At 47.4% G+C, this 25,674-nt stretch overlaps 1 protein-coding gene across 1 annotated transcript; it reads right to left on the bottom strand.

The window, feature by feature from the left end:
- Positions 1-18,510: 18,510 nt before the first annotated feature.
- Positions 18,511-21,820, bottom strand: LOC144781809 (uncharacterized). Its single transcript, XM_078660822.1, has one exon. It carries the CDS (start codon positions 21,669-21,671, stop codon positions 19,521-19,523), a length of 2,151 nt encoding a protein of 716 aa, XP_078516948.1. The 5' UTR covers positions 21,672-21,820; the 3' UTR covers positions 18,511-19,520.
- Between the last annotated feature and the right edge of the window lie 3,854 nt (positions 21,821-25,674).

The following is a 25,674-nucleotide window of genomic DNA, read 5'->3' as shown; positions in this document are numbered from 1 at the left end:
TATTGACAAATACGTGTCACGACATCGTATGACAACACTATCGCCCTGCAATAATATCAGATGCAGGACTACTATATCCTAATGGCAGTATATATTGGGCAAGTGTAAATTCACTATTCTTACATACCTTGAAGATATATTTATACTTAAGTTATACAGAGGTGGAGTTAAGATAAGTACATCTAAACTTGCAATGACAATATTGTGGTAGTTTATCTCCCACACCCATTAAGCTTCACTGTGATGGTTAACTTCTTTTTCTAAATGTCGCCTGGATCTGGTATTGAGTTGTCTATATGTGGTGTGCTGTTTTCTCTTGCCCCGCATATTAATATAGTGCTTGCTTTTCATGGAGCTCCATAAATAAAGACGTATTTGCTTATGTGCAATTAGGACAGAATTGTTATTTGACGTGTTCTGATGTTCCTATGCTTAAACTGTATGTACTTTTTAGAACTATAAGTTATTTGTTATGAAAATCAAGCAATTCTATTTATTGTTTCTATTTGCATTCTGGACAAACATATCCGGCTATGTCAGATTTGATTCTCTTATATGCTTTCTGCTACTCTAAGGTAAAACAGTAAGCCCAACTAGGAACTAAATTGTTAGCGACAGCTCAGCCCAGGTACATATGAGCCTCCTGTCCTAGACAGTCACTAATAGAACAAGCAAAGAAGGGAACACCACAAAACCATAGATTCATAATGACAGGAAGACATACGAAACTTGAGGCTAGCACAGAGTGTACACAAGACTTGAGCTAGCACAAAGCACACATGACAGTTGAGGCTAGCAAAGAGAATGCACAAGAAATGAGTTATTGTGAAGCATATGCATGCCCTGGAGTTAGCATAGAGCACATGCAAGACCTGGAGGTAGCATACAGCACATAAAAGACCTGATGGTAGCATAGAGCACATACAAGACCTGGAGATAGCATAGAGCATATACACGACCTGGAGGTAGCATAGAGCACATACAAGACCTGGAGGTAGCATAGAGCACATACAAGATCTGGAGGTAGCATAGAGCACATACAAGACCTGGAGGTAGCATAGAGCACATACAAGACCTGGAGGTAGCATAGAGCACATACAAGATCTGGAGGTAGCATAGAGGACATACAAGTCCTGGAGGTAGCATAGAGCACATACAAGACCTGGAAGTAGCATAGAGCACATACAAGATCTGGAGGTAGCAAAAATCATATACAAGACCTGGAGGTAGCATAGAGAACATACAAGACTGGGAGATAGCATATAGAACATACAAGACCTGGAGATAGCATAGAGCACTTACAAGACGAGATATAGGCACAGCATACATAAGGCATAGAGCTATCACAAAACATAAGAAAGATAGATGTTGCACAGAATATAAACATGACCCAGAGGTAGCACAGAACACATACATGACTTGGAGGTAGCATAGACCATATACATGACCTGGAAGTAGCACAGAGTGTATCAATGACCTGGAAGTAGCACAGAGCGTAACCATGACCTGGAAGTAGCACAGAGCATATCCATGACCCGGAAGTAGCACAGAGCATATCCATGCCCTGGAGCTAGCACAGACCATATATATGACATGGAAGCTTAGAATACATACAAGACATGAGCTAATACACAGCATACACAAGACCTGGAGAGAGTAAATGTTATACACATCAAAAGGAAGCTGCACAGAGCATAAGCAAGATTTACAACAAGCCCAAAGCACAGACAAAACCTAAAAGTAACAAACAGCACATATAAGAGATGAACTAGAACAAATCATACACAAAACTGGCTAGCACAGAGCATAAACAAGATACAATGCAGGAGATAAGACGTGTTATTGGAGAAAGACCACATCCATTGATATCCCGAACAAACAAAGAGCTATTGACAAAGAATAGCGACAGTACAGAAAAAGTAGCTGATGGAGGCAGGGAAGTATTGAAGGGGTTTTTGTAGTAATAGTAGCTGGAAGTTTTGTATGAGATCAAATTAGATGCAAGAACAGAACATGTGAGGATAGTAGAAGGTTGAATTTGTAACCCTCGGAAGTGGTGGAAATTATAAGGAAATTGGGCGATTGGATATAGGATCATTAAAGGTGAATTTGGACAGGAGATGGAATAACTGGACATGGAAGCAGAGCTTACTTTGGGACAGTAGTTCCAGGTGCTGGGCTCTGACACTAATTTTTGGAAATGTGGATATAATTGTATCAAGCGAACACATGGAGATGATGGACGGAGCACTGAAACTTTTCAGACACTCACCCCCAGGCACAGATCTGGGTTGAATCCATCAATGTTCTGGAGGTGAGTGTCTGAAAAGTTTCAGTGCTCCATCCATCATCTCCTTGTGTTTGCTTTGTTCGGCCTAAGTTTGCAGGGTATGCCCAGACGTGGGTCCCTTGCTCACTTTGCTGCTGGATTCATGCTAGCCTGGCTGATTAGGGGTGTTCCCCTGAAATCCATCCCAGGATGCTTTTTCGGGTACAGGGAAAACCTTGTTTGGCAGTTCGGGCTGGACTGTTCCCTTGGGAAACAGGGTCAAGACTCAATTGTATATGGCTGAATCTGAACAGGGGTTTTACCACCCCTGTTCAGATCCAGAGCTAAAGAACAATGATGGATTCCCCCAGATCTGTGACTGGGTGAGTATCTGAATAGCTTCAGCGCTTCGTCCCTTATTTCCTTGTGTTTGCTGAGACAATTTTATTTTCAGACTTTGACTGAGCAAGGCAGAAAAAGGCAAAAAACTGAGAGAAAAAAATAGGAAGAGAAAGCTAGGAAACAATGATGAATGGAAGCTGGGATGTAAAGTGCCTGCAAAAATGAAGTAAAGAGCCAGGAAGAGTAGGGCAGGTGCGGTGCGTCCATTGGGGCGTGGGGGGGTAGCCCCCCCGCCCGTAGCTCCATCGGCGTCTCTGAACTTAAGAAGACGCCGAGGGAGAACTGACAATCATGTCAGTCAGTATGACGTCGGACCGACCACCCCCTTCAGAGACTGAAGGAGGTGGGCGGTCTGGCGTCATGTTGACTGACATGATTGTCAGACGCCACCAGGGGCAGGCAGCAGCACAACACAAGTGCGCATGAGTGGGGTCGGAGGGCGAACTTTTAGCCCATGCCCACTCATGCGCACTTGTGTTTTCACCTCTTCGCGCATGCCCATTAGGGGCCCCTCGGACTCCTAATGGGCGTGCGGCGGGCGAAGGGTAGCCTGTACCCCTGAGAGGGGCTGCCAGTCCACTCCAGTGCCGTTGGCGGCGCGGACCGGTGGTAAGGTAAGTTTTCAGCGTTATATTTAATTCCCTGCTGTCTTCTTCCCCCCCACCCATGACACCCCTTCCCCCCAGTGAGCTGAGCCGCGACACCCCCCCTCCCTCCCCCCGCGAGCCGTGACTGGACATGTGCAGATTATGTCAGTGAAAGCACACAACTCTTTCTGCTGCATCCCCTGCAGAGAAAACAGCGATTGATATTGGATTGAAAAGGAAAGATAAACGGTTTATTTGCAGGTAAATACTGATTCAAATAATTGATCAAACTTGAGTAGCACATTTTTATTAGAGCCATGTACCGAGATCTTGGGCGACACTAGTTTTCAGATGACACGAGTGCACTGCAAAATATACTTCCTGCTGTTTTCTATTACCTCCGCTTTTTATATCGTATTGAGAGCACGCGTTAAATGTTTTTGCAGTGCGGAATTTGTTCCCCTTAAACAGAATATCCGTATCTTTGAAGGTGATGAAAATGGTATGTGCACAGTACAGAGAGAGGCCGTTTTTTGGACACTTAAAAAGCGGTGGTTAGCATGCAGCTCAGTTGGGTGGTGCTCTTCCGGCGATTTCCCATTGGGCTGAAAGTGTACGGCGCTCTATGAACTGTCCAAATGTGGGGTGTTGAGGAGTTAATCCCGATTACATTGAGGCTGGGTTTACAGACGGACGGGCGCTTAATTTTTGCAGCAAAGAATCCTGCTTTAGAGAAGCTATGAGGAGTGCAGACGTCTGCCCTGCCCTAATGCTTTCTATTAATATCCCCTCAAAGGCCCCAAAAAAGAACGAGAGCAAAGCGTGGGCGACGCCTCGGCGTGGGCGCCCCGGAATGTAACTAGGGTCAAGTACAATGATTAGTTGGGCTAATACCAGTGTGGCCGCAATATTAACACTGGCCAGTGCCGAATCAAAGATTGCCAAGGGGGCCCTAATGCAAGCAAGGACAATGACGCACCCGCACTAGCTACTAGAAGACAAGTTAAGGTATAAAGAGCTAAAATTATGTGCAGAAAATCGCACAATTTTAGTCACCCGGAGAAGCTGGGATTAGAAGGATTTGGCCTTCCAAAGTCAGCATGTGAGGAAACGATAGACACTGTCTGCCGTTGCTACGGTTTTGGTGTGAAATAGCAAAACTGAGTCAAATGTGTTTTTGAATTTTGAGTCAGAAAGATTAAGTACAGCTATAATTTTAAAAACGAGTTTCAAAATGTTATACCATGGAAATATATTTTGATCTAAACTTCCGGTAGGAGAAGTTACTTGAAAGAGGAACGTATTTGTTCAATAAAAGTATCCAGGAATGAGTATGTAATAAACATATCAAGAGCGAATAATTGGAGAATGATAAAGAATAGTTGGTGTTGTAATAAAATAAAAGAATGAAAGACAAAGAAGAAAATGTATATTGAGCCTGTGTGAGTCCAGGGTGAGTGATGTGATGTCTGTGTGAGTGCAGGTTGAGCAGTGTGCCTGTGTGGGTCCAGGGTGAGTGATGTCTGTGTGAGTGCAGGTTGAGCAGTGTGCCTGAGTGAGTGATGTCTGTGTGAGTGCAGGTTGAGCAGTGTGCCTGTGTGAGTCAAGGGTGAGTGATGTGGATGGGTGAATGCTGTCTTAGTGATGTGTCAGGGAAGGGTGAGCAATGGGTCTATGAGTAGAAGATGAGTAGTGTGCCTGTGTGAGTCCAGCGTGAGTGATGTGGATGGGTGAATGCTGGCTTAGTGATCTGTCAGAGAAGGGTGAGTAATGGGTCTATGAGTGCAGGGTGACTGTGCCTATGTCAATGCAGGGAGAGTGATGTATCTGTGCAAGTGCAAAGAGACTTGTCTGGCTACTCCCAGAGATGTGTTTGCCAATTTTCAAATTTGCTTGAGAATGCAACAATTGCCCACTCTGTTTTCAAAATGTTCTCGGGGAGACCCTCGGAACCCCCATAAGTGGTTCGGGCTCGTTCGCTCGCCACAGTGCAGTATTTACGCCCACCACTTTCAAATGTCACCAGCCGCCCCTGGAGTAGGGCGGTGGAATAGAAAGGCAGGAGGTGAAATAAAGACTAAGCAAACATGGCATCGCTGTCAATTGGCTGCATTGGTGGCGTACTTCAACAGAAAACTTTAGGCCTCTTCTCTTTTTTTTGTTTACAAAGTGAGCCGTGTGTGACAGCACCCAGGGAGAAGATGGAGCACATTAGGATTTGGCCAGGATGTGCACAGCCCTCTTGCTCCAAGAAATCTAAATGCAGCGCAAGAAATAAACAAATGCGTGAAAACTGGAATTTTACTACAAGAAATCGTTGCTTAATGTTCTGAGAAACTAAAACATGACAGTCTGGTGCAGAAGCTTTCCATTCTCTGCTCCCATTGGTGTCTCGGACTTTATAGACTGCGGGCTGCAGACTAAATCCGGGGAGGAACAAGATGTTTAGTTTTGACAATGGCGACCTGGGAAGTCATTAAAGTCACGTGATCAGTTAGAGCTGGGGCAGACCAACCGCATTCACAAGGAACTCTTGAAACATTGGCAGGTGGCCAACAGTGTCAGCAAGAGGCCGTGTAAAAACACGGAACAGGGCATAATGTGGCCACCCACAAACCAGACACTGAAAGATATACACAACAGGGCTTAATTTGAGCCGATGGCAGGGTTTTAAGTGGGATGAAAAAACTGGGGGGGGGGGGGGTCTGTCAAAGGGGAGTGGCTAATGTAATTGGGGGTGTGACTTAAAACACATAATCTAAAAATCTGTGTTTAGCGTAGTGTGCCGCCCAACTTGTATTTTGCTGTTTCTGTCATTACATCTAGATATATTTTACAAGTAACATCAGACCTACAACAAGGCAGGACTATTGGCTTTGTCAATGGCTGTTTGTTGCATAAGATAAATAAGCAGCAGCAATGGCTTGTTATATATAATATTGAAAAAGCTTCGACTTAAAGCCCTGCTGACACCACGACGATGTTGCTGCTCCTGAGTTTCAAAAAGAGAAGCGAAATCCAGAGAGAAAATGACTCTCTTTAAAGGATTTCCCTTCCCCTACAACGCTCACCTGGCACGACGTCATGCCGTCACTTCTCCACTCCAGTAAGAGCACGAGCACATCGATGTGCCTGTGGTCACTGCAGGAACCGCCTGTGCCAGGGTACAAAACAGAGCCCGATAGAGACCTGTTTCGTATCCCCCTTAGAAAAACTGCCGGTTTTCAGACCCGGTGAGACCAGGCTCACTTAAAGCCCTGGCCAATGGTTTCCGCTGCTCAGCACACCCACATAATTGGCAACATCCACGCTTGTGAAGGACTGTCACAAGGTGGCGCTGTCTGGCTAATATAGAGATGACCACAACAACAGTTAGTTATTAAATCGATATATATAAAAAAGACTATTACCAGGGGCGACCTTAGGCATGTGCAAGCTGTGCCCCTGCACAGGGCCGCCAAACCCCAGGGGCCGCCACGCCAATATATATCCTTAATATAATAATCCTCTGAGGATGGATACATATTTGCGTGGCGGCCCCTGGCAGGGATTTGGCGACCTCCGGCTCTGTTCCACTTCCAAACACCCTGACCCCCCGACCTGAGCTCCAGGGGGCTCCACCCTGCCAGGACCCCTCTTCCGGGGCCCCCTACTTTCGCTCCCTGCCCAGGTTCACCATGAGCTTAGAGCCGCCCCTGTATTACCTAGCTGTGGGGGACTGAAATATTCTGAATTGTCACACATCTAGGAGTGTGATGGTTAGTACTTGTGTTGTTACTATCATTGGCAGACTAGCAGGGGCAAAGTGTGGTGCAAGCTGCAGTGGCCTCCTGACGAGAGCCCTGGCACTTATTTTTTACACATTAAGCACTGAACACAGCCACAGTAAGAGGACAATCCCACTTAGATGGTCTGAGGCAGGAAGACTGGAGCACAGACAAAAAAGCATAATAACTATGAATGGGCATGGTGACGGTCATGGGCTGTGCGAAATAGTGAAATTTGTTTTAGTGAAATTTTGTATTTTACTAAATTTAACAAAATGACAAACCTAGCAAGAATGTGGTTTGCCTATATCCAATGTAATTTTTTAAGCAAGGGTGTACTTTTCTCACGCAAGTCAAGCAAGATACCTGCAGGGTTCTAGCTAGAGCAGAAAATTTCTCATGGCAAAAACATTTCTGCTAGAGCCAGTTTCTCATGGGCGAAAATTATGCAAAATCATGTTACATGAAATTTTGAGAAATTTCACAAATTTCATGTAGTGCAACTTTGTGACTTTTGTATATTTCAATTGTGAAAATTTACATTTCACTCAGGCCTACTACACACACACTGACACACAGGATGGACTGTTTATGACAATCAAAAACATACCACAGGTTATGGCTAGACAAAAGGCCCTTTAAAGAGTAGTTCGTGGAACACTGTAGAGATGGCAACTTCCAAATTTCCCTGAAGCGGACAGCCTTCACACATTGCCGGTTACCACAAGTGATGTCACCGTAAGGGGGCCTGAACTTTTGATGTCGCAGGAAGTGACATCACAAGAAGTGACATTACATGATACATAGCATTGTGAAAAAGGCACTGGATAGGTAGAAGTGAAAGTGCGGATGAAGGTTTCGAAAAGTCAGGTGGGATGCTCTTTGATACATGGCTGATCCTGAACGAGGTAGCAATGTATGGGAGGCTGACAATGGATGAGCAGGGGAAGGCGTGGCGGTTGAGGTAATAGGGAACAAGCACTGTGGAGGTTGGAATCACAGGATGTGGAGAATGAGGGTAATGGATGGATGTTGGTAGAGGACAATGGTGGTGATGTAGTGAGTCTGATAAAGGATTCCTGGGCATGAGGATGTAGTAGACATTGAGGCTGGCCTCGAGCGACAATAAGTGGGGATGAAAGACAGTGCTCAGTTTGTGAAAGTGGTTGACAGTGGTGAGCACCAGCACTCATTTTTGGTGAACAGGGCTTAATCTTTGTCATCAGGCTTTGACTTGGAGAAAAACTGGAAAAGGGACAAATGGAAGAAAGAAGGAGAAAAGAACGATACACAAATTGTGACACAGGCAAAAAGAAGAGATGTGAAAGAACCTGCAGGAGTGAGAAAAAGATGTAAGTGCAGGGTGGTTGAAGAAAGAGGCATGAGGTGGAATCCAGACTAGAAGCCTCGGTGTTGTGCAGTCCTGGAATTCATCACCCCATTATTTTTGTAGAAATGAAATACTGTAAGTTGGGTTGATGCGGGAAACAACCTTTACAACGCAACTTTTACAACGCACTACCATTACAACAAAACTTTTACAACGCAACATCCATTACATAGCATGCCATTACAACACAAACATTACAACACATGACACTACAACGCACACCATTACAACGCATGTCATTACAACGCAGTCATTACAACGCATACCTTTACAACGCATACCATTACCATCCAACACTTACCCGACTGTTGCACCCCCTGGAGTTAGAATAGTAATTTTTACCCCTACACTATCCAACACTTACCTTACTGTTGCACCCCCTGGAATTAGAATAGTAATTTTTACCCCTACACTATCCAACACTTACCCTACTGTTGCACCCCCTGGAGTTAGAATACTCCAATACTTACCATACATGCAATGTAATGTTATGCTTTGTAATGGTATGCGTTGTAAAGGTAGTATGCGTTGTAATGGAATGCGTTGTAAAGGTAGTTTTTAAAAATTCGTTGTAATGGCATGCATTGTAATGAAATGCGTTGTAATGGATGTTGCGTTGTAAAAAATGCGTTGTAAAGGTGTGCGTTGTAAAAGTATGCGTTGTAACATCATATAACCGGTTGATGCTTGCATGGTGATAATCAGAGACCGGTTGAGGGAAGGGTAGGATTGACACCACTATCTAGAATTAGAAGATGGGTACTACCGAAGGTGGCAGGAGGAACAGCATTTCACGTAAATGATAAACTGTGCGTGGAATGGGATTTAAGGGGGCTTTCTTTCACTCCATTGCTCTCTCTTTCATTCCCTCTCTCACTTTCTCTCTTGCACACTGCCCCCTCTCACTTTCCCCTTCACTCACTTTCTATAACTCTTTCCACATCTCCCTCTCTGTAGTACTGGGAGGATAGCTCTGTGAACATACAGCTGATAGATAGATGCAGTGACCATTAGATCACAACTTTGAAACACAGCAGAGGGTCTTTCTAAGCTAGGCTCGTTGAGTACCATTACATTGAGAATTGTTACATCTGTTTTCTATTGTACGTGTTACTGGCAGAGGTGTGGTCTGGAGTACTGCGTAAAAGGAAGGTATGGTTTTATGACACTGTGGTGATCCTACACTTTTATAGTGCTTAATACAGCCGATGAGGCATTGAAGCACAATAGTAGGTGTGTAGCATGGTATTCAGGAAGTGCTTGGTCGGATGACTTTTGCATTGTGGCCTAAGTGGGAAGCATATTAGTGTCATATGTGAGTACCCAAAGTGGTGCTGTTATAATTTCTTCAAATTACCTCTGACACCATAGATCAAACAAGCATAATTCTTTCCCAAAGATGTTTTAATTATCTTTGGGATATATTCATTTGTGTGATCTTATTTTTTCCAATTTGATTTACAAAGCATTCATCCCTGTCACTGGGCAAGCTAGACAAAGGCTTTCTTGTCTTCTCTTATCTGTATGTACACATCAATAAACAACACATTTTTTTTTTACAAAAAACAATGTGCCCAACAGTTATATACAGTGCAAAAAAACTTAAACATACAGTGCATTATTCAATAGAAAATGTATCAAAACAGTGATTCTAAGGTACATATAGCAAACTGAACATTACGTCAGGTAAAGAATAGTCCTACTAAATTCTGTCACCATGGACTGGGGCAAGGGCAGGTTACTGCAATTCCTGTCCTCAAGCTGTGGTACTTTTCTAACAAAGGGAGACGTCAGGAGGGGGTGCTCAGAAGTCAAGGGAATAGATCCTGTGTCATGAGGTCTACTTAGTCCAATTTTGGGACCTAGTTTGGACTTGGTTCTGTGTGGACCCTCTCTCAGGTAGGGCCAACGCGTTTCGACCTTCTGGGTGGCACTTCTTTGTACGAAGGTCTTCGTCAGGGGCGGTGGATTTTCAAAAGAGGACTTGTGTACTGTGTGGATTTCTTGAGGACCCAAGAGGTTGGGTTGTATTGTCCTTATGATCCTGAGCAATGGCATGAGCTTTGGCTGTACGCAGTCCCACGGTGTGTTTTCACCTTCATGGAACGCCATCCTTCACGTGCTTCAATGAATGGAACAGGGCCACAATGGTGGAGTCTCGATGCAAGCAGAGGCTTTGTCGCTTCGTTAGCGCATCTACAGGGCTCCTTCTCCTACCCGGATCGGTAATTTCTCAGTAGACATCCCCTGATGAAGTCCTTCGTACAAAGAAGTGCCACCCAGAAGGTCGAAACGCGTTGGCCCTACCTGAGAGAGGTTCCACACAGAACCAAGCCCAAACTAGGTCCCAAAATTGACTACATAGACCCCATGACATAGGGTTCTACCCTTGAGTTCTGAGCACCCCCTGACCTCTCCCTTGGCTAGAAAAGTACCACAGCTTGAGGACAGGAAAAGCAGTAACCTGCACTTGGCCCCAGTCCATGGTGACAGAATTTAGTAGGACTATTCTTTAACTGACGTAATGTTCAGTTTGCTATATGAACCTTAGATTCACTGTTTGATTACATTTTCTATTGAATAATGCACTGTATGTTTAAGTTTTTTTGCACTGTATATAACTGTTGGGCACATTGTTTTTTGTAAAACAAAATGTGTTGTTTATTCATGTGTACATACAGATAAGAGAAGGCAAGAAAGCCTTGGTCTAGCTTGCCCAGTGACAGGCATGAATGTTTTGTAAATCAAATGGGAAAAAATAAGATAACACAAATGAATATATCACAAAGATAATTAAAAAATCGTTTGGGAAAGAATTATGCTTGTTTGATCTATGGTGTCAGAGGTAATTTGTTTTTCGTACATGCATCAGGATTCCAGCCTCTGTCTAATCCGAAACTGAATCATTCCCCTACGTTTTACCCGTTATCATTTCTTCATTCGCTGCACCTAGGCATGTAAAGGTGGAACGCGGCATAAGGGCAAAAATGCTTATACGTTATGCAGTTTACACTGATTGTTGTGAAGGATTGAGTGAGTCTCCATAGAATCCATACAGGAGTGGCTAAAGAGCACCCAAAGCCATGCACTGGATACAGACAGTCACCCACAAGCATGCACACCGTACAGCCAACCATTGTAAACAGCCTCCAGGCCATCAAGGAGTGAAGAGCTATAGAAGGGCACTGGTTACAGACAGTGGGGCCTTCAGAGGGTTGACCAGGGAGCACAGTCTGCAGACATGGACTGAAGTGGCCAATAGCATGCACTGATTACAGAGAGCAAGGATAAATTCCCCATGAGTGCACCCAAGAGTGACAGAGGAGAAGCCTACAGCATGCACTGGATGCAGGAGGTCAGCTTAAGCACGCTGTATGATCCACTCAGGAGTGGCAACAAAGAACCCATGGCATGCCATGGATCCAGGCTGCCAGCATAAAAGACCTCAAGAGCCCATTCAGGAACGACAAGACGTAACAAGCAAGCACACCAGCAAGCAGCCTTAGCTAATGCACTTTACAGTCTACCCAGAAGGAATACAGGACAGTTTCCAGGCATGGGCAGTTCAAGACAAGACCACAAAGGCATGCCTTAGATCTGGGCAGCCATCTTAAATGATCTGAAGAGTCCATTCAGGAATGATAAAGAATTACAGGCAAGCACAGGAGAAATGCAGTCTTAGCTGATGCAATGTACAGTCTACCCAGATGCAATACATGGGCTCTCCAGGCGTGCATTAGATGCAGACAAGGTCCCCAGGTGCATACAGGCCCATGAAGAATCCAGAAAAAATTAGACAAACAAATGTGGCATGGCAGAGATTAGGATGCAATGGCCTAATACACGGTGCATGTAAAAACGTTAGCACTTTATCTCCCCGAATTTTGGAGCCTGAAACAGATTTCAGACTTGCTTTTGCTGGAGTGCACCTGTAAGTAACAGAAGACCAATCCGCAGTGTCTACTGGTTATGGGCAGCATGGATAAACACTCTTTAGGGCACATCTGGGAGGGTAAAGGAAGCAACGCACAGGCTTGTGCTTAAGACACATCAATGGAAATACCCTGTAGAGCACCCCCAGGCAAAAGAGAAGCAATCCATAAGGGTGCGATGGATAGAGACGGGCAGGGTACTCAACGAAGGCAATCCTTATGCGACCTGGCGGTAGCATTATAACCAGGTTTAATGCTCCTGTGGATAAATAGAGTTGATATCAGGATACTGCATGGAAAGATATGAGTAGTAGGATGGATGAATTACAGAGTGGGTTGTAAAGGGGGAATACTCGTGAGAAGATGGTCAAGATCCAAGGGTTTGGTCCCTAGCCCCTCCAGGTGCCTACCAGGGAGGGCACCACAGGAGGACACCACAGGAGTACACTCTTAACCTTTGCCCACTCTTAACCTCCACTTTATACATCTATGCCAGGACTGGACGTCGTAAAAGAAAGAAAAGAAAAAAGAGTCTGAGAGCAAGGGGATTGCCTTAAAAGCAGTTGACATGACCAGGAGTCATCTAACCACAAAATAGCTGCATAGTTTAGCCATGGCTCCAAGCATGCACTAACCGCAGTCCCTGTGAGATTCTATCCACACCAGTTCACCAGACATCAATGGCTCATCGGAGCCATTATATCTAAAATGCCCACAAGGGAATGTAAGGGAAGGAAAGGAAAGGTATGGGTAGGGGTACGGGAAGGAAAGGTATGGGTAGGGGTACGGGAAGGGAAGGTACGGGCAGGGTACGGGTAGGAGTATGGTACAGAAAGGGAAGGGGAAGGGGAGAAAGGAAAGGAAAGGAAGAAATAGGATGGCAAGACACATTATGGCAAGGCATAGGAAGGCAAGGCAAAGGAAGGCAAATCAAGGAGGATAAAAAAGAGGAAAGCAAATAAAAGAAAAAATTAAAAAGGGGCAAACAAGAGGAATAGGAAGAAAATAAGGAAAACAAAACAGCAAAAGATGTTAAAGAAGCAGGTAAGAGAGGAGAGAGTGAGGAAGGGAACAGAGAGAAAGAACAAAGAAGAGAGATAAAGGAGTGAGGGGGAATCACAAACAGAGGAAAAACATAATGAAAAGTGGGAAAATGAGACAGCAGACTAGGAGCCCAATTCAATTTTTGGTAGTAATCATACTTCATCGCAACGGCGATGGAGTGTGCTTATCGCCACGGTAATGGTCCCCATGCCTGATTAAAATGCAGATGGACCTTTGGTTTAATCATGGCGGAGACTCTGATGGCCGAACACAGTAAGGGCTGTTGGAGCCAGACCTCTAATTCTACCCACCTAATTTAGCTGGGTGGAATTAGAGGTCAGCTTTCACTGCCTGTCACTGCCATAAAAGCCCTAGTGATAAGGGGCAGTGAAAATCGCTAAACGCTCCCCTAGGCGTGGCAGATAACTGCTATGGCGAGGGGGGCATTTTCTTTTTTATTTTCAAAGTTTTCTTCAGGATTTTCTTTTTGAAAAAAAAAACAACAAAAAACTGTTTGGTGCAGGGCTCCGTCAACATGACGGAGCCCTGCACCAAAATGTAAACAGCATTAATAGGAACTGCAGTGAGAGCAGTTCCTGCCAATACTTTAAAGTGACAACCAGCTTGGCGGTGAATTCTAAATTTGGCAGGCGGAGTAGTCCCGGCCTATCGGATGTTACCTCCTACACCAAGCCAATGCAGATTACTCTGCATGCCAACAATTAAATTGGGCCCTAGGTGAGCACCTCACACCAGACTTGGAGCAAATGCAGATCGCTGTTGTTGCCACTGTCTTCCATCCTCTCCCCTCCTATCTCTTTGCATCTTCGCTGCCCTTCACAGTTTCCTTTTTTGTCCATCTCAGTTCTTCCTTCTCTCTCACAATCCCCTCTTCTATATCCACTTGTCTTTTTTCTCTTCACATTTTTCCTTCTCTTCCTCTCATTCACTCTAGTATATTATTCTCTGCCTTTTGCTTCCTTTTCAAATCTCTACCCTTCCTCGTTAATATCCACCACCAGGTCCCCATGTCTTCCATCACACCCTCAAACGTTCTCTACCCATCAAAGAATTTAAGTGGCACAATATCAGATGCAGGTAGTTCATATAGTACTGCTTTCGTTTGCATTCTGGCACCAGTAATTATGAATCTATAGTTTGAAATACAGATCTATAAGCACCAGAATGCAAAGGAAATCCAGAACTGGTAGAGCTGCTCACACCTGACTTGGAATAGCTTCAGATCTCAGCTCCATCAGTCACCACATGCAGTTGCTTAATGTATGAAGGAGGTTGTTGGTGGTGGGTAATGGCAGATGTTTTGTTTTGGGGATCAGCCCTTTTTTTAATCATTGGACTTTCACCCAGAGCAAAAGAGAGAAAGACAGAAAATGATAAACTGCAGAAGCAAACGAGAGGAATACAGTGAGAAAGCAGCAGAGATTAAAAACAACCTGCAAGACTGAGAAAGAGAGCGCAGGGTGGTGGAGAAAAGAGGCATGGTGTGAAATAAAGTCTAGGTAGCCTTGATATTTGGAATTACCAGCAGTGAGGTCCTAAGAAAAACTTTGCACTCCTGTTTCTACCAAACCAAGCTCCCCTCAATTTGCCTTTTTCTACCTCATCTATCTTGCTTACTCCATGTTCATCTTCCCTTGCATTTTCGATCTCGCCTACTTTTATTTTTCTACTAGTACTTCTCTCGCCACCCCTTCTTCTTTTTGCTCTACACCCCTTTTCTGCACTTGTTTCTTCCCCACACTTTTTTAAGGAGAGGTGGTGTCATAAATCCATTCACAATCTCAGAGACAGTACCTTTGCACACTGCCATGCATAGAAAGTTCAAACCTGCAGTGGCACAAAAAAGGGAGATATCATAACAGTCACCCAGATGCAGTCACTAGGTCGCCACTTGGCCTAGGCCCACTGCGGGCTCCACATATCGCGCAGAGTTCCGATTTATTTCGTAGCTCGTGCTCGCCAACATTAGACCTCCTCCTGGCGAGATTTCCCAATGTGGGGGGGTCACAGTTGGCCGATACCGCTCACGTTGAGAAACCTTCCATTCTCGTTGCGGAAGCTACCGCTTGAGTAGAATATCTACTCTAGCAGCAGAAAGAAGCAGCACCCTCTTTTCCTGCGCACGGTGATATTCATGCTGATTTTCCAGTGCGGGACAAACACACAGTGCTAAAAATCAGCGCGAACTGCGTGATCTAATGCACTCCGCTACTTGGTGAACTCCACAAACTTCACCCAGGCCTAGTAGCCCACCCATACAGCAGATATACCCAACAGATATAAAGATGAGGAAAACTGCATCCACAGTACAATAATAAAAACAGAAAAGTCACAGAATATTTGCTCATACAAGCATCCATAGAGCAGTTGCAAAAGGAGACAGTTGATCAGATTTTCACAGTGATGCCCATTAAGAATAATGAAGCTCAATCGAAGTCACTTCAAGGCAGATAATAGCTTGATAATAGATAAATCTTTTCACGTATAGAACAAAATAAATTCAGGAGTCTATACCACATGTAACCATGAGTCTAAGTACAAACACCGAATAAACAATGCAGCAGGCGGCCTCAATCGATGCACCCAGATTCTGATAAAACAGTCCCATATCCATCAGGAATAGTACATACCTGGGCCAATTTAGGAAAGAGCTGAAGAAATGCCTCTGTCACAGACACTACGTCACAACAAAGTAGCAGCCCACTTCTCAGGGCCGGCTTTAAGGCAGTGCGACTGGTGAGGCCACACTGGGCACTGGCCTGTGGAGGGGGAACCGCCCTCAGGGGGGGGCGCTGTGTTTAGCAATAGCTTATGACTGGAGAGATGAGGGACACTTTTGCCCGTGGTTGGGGGAGAATCGGAGGAGGCGGTCATGGGATGTGGGGGCGCCAAAAATGTTTCTTGCACCGGGCACCAACAGCGCTAAAGCTGGCACAGCGCACTTCTGCTCGCCGAACTCAGATAGCCCTGAGTCACTCACGACTGTATGCTTGTCTTTAACCTTGTGCAATGCCCTGGAACTTATATCACACATACACAAACATCACTAAATGAATAAAGCAAGCTGTATGTTTCCAATCAGCCAATACGAACCACTTGTAAACAATCAAGTGAGCAAATCGATCGTCTCTGACCAAAGACACACACTTCAGGCCACCATGAGTAGTGTGATTGGTCAATCTAAAAAGGGTATGTACATCCACACAGATTGTGAGAGTTCTACGATGTCATACATATGGAAATGGAAATATAGTCAAATGGAAAAAGTAATAGAGGAGACACATACATTAAAACGATCAGAGCAGCAGAACACCCACATCTGCCCCATACAGTATTATTCACATACGTGGAGACTCAAGCAGTCGCACACACATGCAGTCGTATAACAGCTGCACAAACTCACATGCACACCGAGTCACAGAAGAGTTATAGGCAGAGAACAGCCCCACCCAGAAAAACCAACAACAGAGAAGCCACTAAGAGTTCGACACAGAAAATCCACACCATCGGGTATGCATTCCCACAGCAGTCTCAAACACAAGTTGTCAAAGAGCAGTCACCCACACAGGGAAGGCAAGCACTGCCTCAATAAATCAAGGCAATTCTAGAGCAGCCACACACATGGGACAGTCACAGAGAAGCCCTAGACAACCATCCACTCACGCAGACACAGAACACCCACCCCCACAAGCATTCTCAGAGAAGTTCCACAAAATTAGACTAGAGGAGCCTCATGCACAGTCGTTCACAATACATCCACAGACAGTCACAGAGCAGCTGCAAACAGGCAATCACGGAACTGCCGCACACAGGGTCAGCTACAGAACAGTCACACAAAAGCAATCACAGTGCACCAGCCCCGTAGAAACTGATACATTAGATCGAAACACAAGCAGTCACAGACAAACACACAAACAATGGACTGCCCAGAGCTGCTAGGCAGAAAAAAGGGAGGAGGTGTGACCCACCACTAGAGCTGACGATTTTGGGACTGGTTACCAGGTTCGCATCCCCATGTTGACTCAACATCCTGTGATTGTGGGCACTTCATCTGCCCATGCCTAAAAAAACACTGAATATGACCTTGTGTAATGATGTTCATATAAAAGGCTCTAACGCCCTCGGGCAGAGTTTGCGCTACACAAACTGCAAAAATAAATGAATTGTGCCCTGCCCCTGACACAAGTACAGTTGCAATTACTACTGCCAAATCTCAAGCAGTCTTACAACTGCCTATGTAGACAAATCACATTTACTCAGAAACAATTTGCTCAGATACACAATTGCAACAGTCGCAGAGTAGTCATACACACGCACACACGTTCGCACCTGGGCAAAAATATACACAGCCCAAAGTCACAGTGTGAATGCAGTGCACACACATGCAATCACACATCAGCCACTGACACGAGCAGCCACAGAAAATCCGCACAACTTGACTTATATTCACAGACAAGACACATTAGGCACTCACACACGGGGGCGTAAGGCAGGCCCCTGCGGCACAGGGCAGCCCCCAAGCTTTTAGGGCCCCCCCACTTTAATGGGGCCCGCATTGAGACCAAGGACAATGCATATCTGTCAGCAGCCACACACACTTGCAGACGAACAACACAAGGCTCGAGTCACAAGGTTTACACAAAAACAAAGGCAATCACCGAGAGGCCAACCAGAGGAAAATCAAAGAGCAGCCATACCCGCATGTGGTCGCAGAACAGTCAGACATACATTAACCCCCTGAGAGACAGATCACCCTGGCACACGGAGAAATCAGTGCTCGAAATGGGTATATGAAAGTGTAGGTAACCCGTAACCCAGAGCACCTGTTGCTTCTGAGTAGTGCAGGTACTCTCCTATTAAGAGTATGGCCTCCTGCAAAGAAGTGCAGGTACTTTCCCTTTCAATTTAAAGAAGTGCAGTAACTGAGTACCTGTGAGGACCTGGCAATTTAAATCACTGGAAGAATGAAATAGAAGGCAGACAAGGAAAGGCTCTGAGAAGCGTCTAGGGCAGGGGAATCTAAGGGCAACCAGTGAAAAAGAAAAAAAGTCAAAGAAAAGTGACACATACAGAAATCACAGAGCAGTCGCAGCCAGCATTAAAGTTTATAATTTTTATCAAGTGACATTGGGTGTGGCCGAACAGCATGATGAAATGCTAAACCCACCAGGTGGACCTGCTCCCCAACAAACGTCACTTTACGTACTCTGCGCGACCCTGCTTCTGGGACAACCTAGGGTGTAAATACAAGCTTCCTTTAATGCCACAAAGAAGCAATGCTGCAAACAGAATCCAATGGTCTGACGTCAACCTCCCCTCCCCCAAATCTCTACGAGAGGCTCCCACACCCCGATCAAACCGCTCTTCGCCACATCAGTCCAGATGCGTCTGTAATTGTCTCTGACGGATCTAAATGGACTGACAGGCAGTTTCTTAAAGACGATGGGATCCCCTACTCGGGATGTGCGGATGTCCTTTTTCGGGATGCAGAGGGCTAGACTGCTGACTATACCAACTTTAAAAGGGGGGGCTTAATGACACACAACAGACATGTTTCTTGGAGGCCTTATCAACGCTAGGTGGCAGCAGACAGTGTGTAACCCAAACGACGTCCAAGGGTCGGCCAAGAGTCCGCTGCAACGGCCTGCTCGGTCTGAAGAACATCCCAACCACAAAGCGCTGGGAGAGAGGATGAGTCCTGAGTGTTCCATGTCATATTTTCATAAACAACATACATTTTAAAGCATTTCCCCCCTCCGTGTTGGCCTGGCTTGGCTTGCGTTGGTGTCCATCTCAGAGGGTGCCCAAGGGATGGACGAAGACCCGAGTTCCACTCGCTGGCACTGCCCTCAGAGTAGGCTCGGCCTGTCCCCAGCGGAGAAGCTACCAATAGTGCAGCAGGTGCAGTCCACCGGGGTCCACTGCATCCTAATTATGTCTGTCTTTTACTACCCTGCCGAGGGGAAGGGTGGTGCTGGCCATTGCTGGCATTTGGGCCCATAACACCGTTGTGAGGCCAGACTGCAACCCCAAGTGTCCTGCGTGTCAGTCCCCCAGCTCTCTCGAGCCTTAGCGGTGCCCTTGCCTGGTGGCCCGCGCTCGCACTCTCTACACCCCGGGTTTCCCAGAGGCTGGGGCAGGGTTCTTGTTGGTAATCCAGCGGTAGCATTCCGTGACACTCTTGGGCTTGGCTTTGGCGCCACAACGAGTGCAGTAGACGATGCCCAGGGCCAGCATAATCACCAGGAAGATGCAGAGTGGAACCAAGAGGGCCACCAGGAGCCACCGGTTATCCCGCTTCTCAGCGGCCCTCTGGGAGCCCTCGGAGCCTGGCAGAGGGGCTCTACTGGAGGCTACCTCTGGGGCCACTGGCGAAACCACAGGGCTGGTGGGGTGGACCTCGTACTCCACTGAGGGAACCGGCGGTTGCACTGGTGATGAGGGGGCACTCGTTCCCACTGGGTCCTGACTACTGGTGGGAGAAGCTGTGGGCACCAGGTCTTCACTGCCAGCTGAGTCACTTTCAGTCAATGGCTCATCAGCCACCTCCTCCTCAAGCAGGTCATCTGGCGTTGGTTCATTTGGGGTGGCCACAATCAGCTCGGTAGCAGTCGTTATAGCCTCAGATGTGGCAACGAGATGGGTGGTCCACTCTTTGAACCCGTTGGTGGTCTTTACTACAGCTGGACTGGTAAAGGTATTTGGAGTTGTGGTAGCCAACCTTGGAACTGTGGTCCTCTCCTGGCTGGTTGTTTCTGGTTCTAAGGTAGTTGCCACTGCCAGGCCCTCTTCCCAAGTTTCCTCCTCTGAGTAGTCATAGTGCCAGGTGTCTGGGGAGGGTGGTACAAGGGTGGTGTGCAGGAATGGGTAGGGCTCTCCCATGGCTGCCTCTGCCTCCTGCAGGGGGTGGCAGCTGATACCATCCGAATCCAGCTCATACCCATCATTACAATAGCATTCGAAGCCTCCGATGTAGTTCACACACATCTGCTGGCACATGTCAGCGATCCGGCACTCATCTGTGTCAACGCAGTGATGGGGGTCTTCCTCCGCTGGACTGTACCCCAAGTGACAATGACAGGCATAGGATCCCTCCGTATTCTCACATGAATGTTCGCAGGGGGCCAGAGTGGCACACTCATCAGTGTCCTGGCACTGTCCGTCCTCCATTTGGTAGCCCACTTGGCACTGACACTGGTAGCCACCAGCAAAGTTTATACACAGCTGGTCGCAGGAGCTCTCAGCACACTCGTCAATGTCCTGGCATCTGCGGCCATCAGGCCCCAGCTCGTGCCCCTCAGGGCAGCTACAGAGGTAGCTGTGCCCGTGGCTCGTGCAGTCGTATTCGCATGGGTTGCTCTCACAGTGGTCAGCCGGTGCACAATTCTGGCCATCCTCCATCAAGGCAAAGCCCTCATCGCACTCACAGAAGTAGTCCTCACCCTCATCCACACAGATATGCTCGCAGCCACCATTGTTGATGTCGCACGAGCCCACACCAACCAGCTGGTGCATTCCCAGCTCGTGCTGCTGCTGTTCCGCAGGGCAGTAAGGACCGTCCTTGGACCAACCAATGGTGCCATCTTCTTTCAGCATGCACAGAACAGAGAGGTCGGGGGCGCTGCCGCCACAAGGGACGTTGGCCACTGAGCCAAAAGGCAGGTAGGTCAAAAGCCTGCTGACCAGCTGGAAGGGAGTGGTGTACATCACCGGATCACCTTCGCTCACCATGGCAGGGCACATCCCCTTGTAGTTGAACTTGCAGACGAAGCCATCGACCGGCAGCGTGCACGAGCCGTCGAGCCACTTGAAGTTCTCGGCCTGGGCTGCGCGCGAGGCGCCGTAACTCATCACCACGCAGCGCGGTATTGCGCATGTGCCGCCGGGCGGCCCCTCCGGCCGGAGCCAGTTGGTGAACGAGGTGTCCTGGTCCCCGGTGACCCAGGTGAAGCCGCGCAGAGGGCGGGTGGGCGAGCACTGGCGCGGTTGCCGCTGTAGGCCGATCCAGAAACGCATGGTGGCCGGTTCCTCTGCCAGGCCCAGCCCGTGGAAAAGCTCTTCGACCTGGGCCGCCTCCTCGTGGTGCCTGAGGGTGGCCAGAGTGCCCCCGCGCTCCCTGCAGCTGCGCCAGGACTCCAAGAAGGTTTTGCGCTGGAAGTAGATGGCGTAGCAGCCCTCGGCGCTGCACGAGGCGTCCTGCTCGCGGAGCTCCTGGGCCCTTCCGAGCACTCCCAAAACCAAGAGCAGCCACAGAGCCATCTTTCCGTGCGTCCTTCCCTCCCGGCCCCCGAGCCTCCACTGACTCGAGCAGCGCAAGAAACCTTTCTTTAAAAAAAGGGAACATTTTTTGGACAGATTATTTTCCCCCTCGCTTGCGTCTCCACAGGGAGAGGGAGGAGGCAGAGGGCGGGTCTCTCTCTCCGTCTCTCTCGGCTCCCCACATGTGCGGCTGGTTCTCATCCCCCCTTTGACCTTGTAAGGCAAGGTTTTGTTATTCTGCCATATTTCTGGTCCTTCACCCCCAGAGATTTCTGCTATTCGGTATTCAGGCAATTATAAGTGAAAGAGAAATGGGAGGAGTGGTAAGACTGAATGGGAGGGCAGTGGATGAAATAAGGGGAAAGGCAAAACGAGGTGAGAAAGAACAAAGGATTGATCCGAGACAAAGGAAAACACAAAAGAAAATTGTGAGGAAAAGGAATAGGAAGGTGCGAGGAAACGATAAAGTTAAAGGGGTGTTGGCTATTTAAGGGACTGTTTGAGAAGGAAGCACGAAAGAAGAAAGGGTCTAAGGAAATAGCTAGCTAAAGAAGGCAAGGTAAAAAGCAGAAAGAAAGAATGAAAGAAAAAGAGAACGTGAAAGAGAAGAAAGGAAGAGAAACAGAAAGGATGGAGAAAAGAAAGAGAGAAACATTCTCAAAATCTACAGAACGAATAAGAAAGAAGGAAAAGAAAGGGAAAACAAGAAATGAATTGAAGAATGAAAGAGTAAAGTTAATGTGGAAAGGAGCAGGAAAAGCAAATACAGAGAAACAACAAAAGCAGAGAAAAGAAAAACTGGAAATATCAGACAGAAAGAAGCAAGTTATAAAGAATGACAGAAAAAGTAAAGAAGAGAGATCGATACAAGAATGGGAACGAAAATCAAGGAAATGCAGGAAAACAAAGAAAAAACGCAAATAAACGAGGAAGCTACAAAGGAAATAAAGTAGAAAGCAATGCACCTTTTAACGATATGGGGCAAATGAGCAGCATCAGAGAAGAGCAGGTAGAAGAGAACGAAGTGTGAGCAAACGAGTGACATAAGGAAAGGGTCCCTTTAACTGGGGGTCTAGGTGTGGGAGCACTACGTGGGTGCAGCCACGAGTGGGGGTCCTGAAAAGAAGAGTATGAAATCGAAAAAGTTATGAAGTAGTGACAAATATGGAGAGAGATTGGGCGTGTAGTAAAAAATATGCCTAGAAGAGAATAGAAGACAATGAGACGAAGTTAAACAGCTGCAATATGTGAAAAACAAATGTAATAAGGGAAACATGACGATTGATGATAGACTAAAACGAAAGAAGGAGGGTAGAAAATAGAAAACAAGCATTTGCAATGCAATAGGTCTCGCATTAGGAAAGTGTGAGCTATTAGTGTTGTAAATGACACATTTTTTAAATATGTGTTGACTTTGAAAATGTATAAATTAATAGCATTGTTATTCACAAAGTCAATAGCTTACACTTTCCTAATGCGAGTCCTATTGGCTATGGCAATGCTTGTTGGTAGCAAGCAAGGACAGTGCTGTTGTGGTGCTGAGTGATGATGTGGTTGGGCTGAGTGATGTGGTGGTGCCCCTGAGTGATGTGGTGGTGCCCTTGAGTGATGTGGTGGTGCTCCTGAATGATGTGGTGGTGTTCTTAAGTGATGTGGTGGTGTCCCCCAGTGATGTGGTGGTTTCCCTGAGTGATGTGGTGCTTTCCCCAAGTGAAGTGGTGGTGTCCCTGAGGTGATGTGGTGGTGTCCCTGAGTGATGTGGTGGTGTCCCTGAGTGATGTGGTGGTGCCCCTGAGTGATGGAGGGTGGAGTTGGAGGGTGGAGTTGGAGTTGGAGGGTGGAGTTGGAGGGTGGAAGTGGAGTTGGAGGGTGGAGTTGGAGGGTGGAGTTGGAGTTGGAGGGTTGAGTTGGAGGGTGGAGTTGAAGGGTGGAGTTGGAGGGTGGAGGTGGAGGGTGGAGTTGGAGGCTGGAGTTGGAGGCCGGAGTTGGAGTTGAAGGGGGAGTTGGAGTTTGAGGGGGGAGTTGGAGTTGGAGGGTGGAGTTAGAGTTGGAGGGTGGAGTTGGAGGGTAGTGTTGGAGGGTGGAGTTGGAGGTTGGAGGGTGGAGTTGGAGGGTGGAGTTGGAGTTGAAGGGGGAGTTGGAGTTTGAGGGGGGAGTTGGAGTTGGAGGGTGGAGTTAGAGTTGGAGGGTGGAGTTGGAGGGTAGGGTTTGAGGGTGAAGTTAGAGTTGGAAGGTGGAGTTGGAGGTTGGAGTTGGAGGGTGGAGTTAGAGGTTGGAGTTGGATGGTGGAGTTGGAGGGTGGAGGGTGGAGTTTAAGTTGTAGGGTGGTGGTGTAGTTAGAGGGTGGAGTTGGAGGGTGGAATTGGAGTTGGAGGGTGGAGATGGAGTTGGAGGGTGGAGTTGGAGGGGGGAGTAGGAGTTGGAGGTTGGAGTTGGAGGGTGGAGTTGGAGGGTGGAGTTGCAGGGTGGAGTTGGAGGGTGGAGTTGGAGGGTGGAGGGTGGAGTTGGAGTTGGAGGGTGGAGTTGGAGGGTGGAGTTGGAGTTGGAGGGTGGAGTTGGAGGGTGGAGTTGGAAGTTGGAGGGTGGAGTTTGAGGGTGGAGTTGGATATGGAGGGTGGAGTTGGAGGGTGGATTTGGAGGGTGGAGTTGGAGGGTGGAGTTGGTGGGTGGAGTTGGATATGGAGGGTGGAGTTGGAGGGTGGAGTTGGAGGGTGGATTTGGAGGGTGGAGTTGGAGGGTGGAGTTGGAGGGTGGAGTTGGTGGGCGGAGTTGGAGGGTGGAGTTGGTGGTTGGAGTTGGAGGGTGGAGTTGGAGGGTGGAGTTGGAGGGTGTTTGAGTTGGAGGGGGAGTTTGAGTTGGAGGGTGGAAATGGAGGGTGGAGTTGGAGGGTGGTGTTTGAGTTGGAGGGTGGCGTTGGAGGTGGAGTTGGAGGGTGGAGTTGGAGTTGTAGGGTGGAGTTGAAGTTGGAGGGTGGAGTTGGTGGGTGGAGTTGGAGGGTGGAGTTGGAGGTTGGAGTTGGAGTTGGAGGGTGGAGTTGGAATTGGAGGGTGGAGTTGGAGTTTGAGGTGGAGTTTGAGGGTGGGGTTGGAGTTGGAGGGTGTTTGAGTTGGAGGGGGGAGTTGGAGTTGGAGGGTGGAGTTGGAGTTGGAGGGTGGAGTTGGAGGGTGGAGTTTGAGTTAGAGGGTGGAGTTGGAGGGTGGAGTTGGAGGGTGGAGTTGGAGGGTGGAGTTGGAGTTGGTGGGTGGAGTTGGAGGGTGGAGTTGGAATTGGAGGGTGGAGTTGGAGGCTGGAGTTGGAGGGACGAGTTGGAGTTGGTGGGTGGACTTGGAGAGTGGAGTTGGAGTTGGAGAGTGGAGTTGGAGGGTGGAGTTGGAGTTGGAGGGTGGAGTTGGAGGGTGGTGTTGGAGGGTGGAGTTGGAGGGTGGAGTTGGAGGGTGGAGTTGGAGTTGGAGGGTGGAGTTGGAGTGAGTGGTGGTGGGTTTTAGCCTAATGCAGCCTCTGGTGATCCGGAGAGATGACACAGGATAGGGAAGAGAGGGCGGGCAGGGCCTGAGTCCTTGTTGCAGACGCCCAGCTTTGGGGTCAGAGCTGAGATGAGAAGGGCAGCCAGGCATGAGAGTTGAAAAAAAAATTAACGGGGGACCGTGTTTAATAAAGAAAACAGGGTGCGCGCCTCCTGCTGTTGGCTGACATGGCAGTGTGCAGCGGCAAAAAGCATCAATTAAAACAAGATTAAGTAAAGCATGTCAAATGTAAGCAGGAACAACATGGTTACCTTAACACACTGGCTGCTAGCAATATTACAATGAATGACAAACTGGTGGTGGAGGGAGGGCACCCCACGGGGGGAGACATGTAAAAGGGTGAAGGATAAACTAGAAAGGGGGTTGGGGACAAGGTGGAAGGGAAGACAGCACAGTTTTAGAACGTGATGTAAGCGGCGCATGTCCTGCAAACGACAGAAATCAGAGACCAAAATGCGGAACACGCACACAATATGAAA

Source organism: Lissotriton helveticus, chromosome 9 (genome assembly GCF_964261635.1).
Source record: "Lissotriton helveticus chromosome 9, aLisHel1.1, whole genome shotgun sequence".
Classification (NCBI taxonomy): domain Eukaryota; kingdom Metazoa; phylum Chordata; class Amphibia; order Caudata; family Salamandridae; genus Lissotriton; species Lissotriton helveticus.
Note: the sequence above shows the minus strand (reverse complement) of the source record. Positions and strands in the feature narration are given on the sequence as shown.

Coding starts and splice junctions, on each gene's coding strand:
- LOC144781809 (XM_078660822.1), bottom strand. CDS start 21,671: ATGGCTCTGTGGCTGCTCTTGGTTTTGGGAGTGCTCGGAAGGGCCCAG.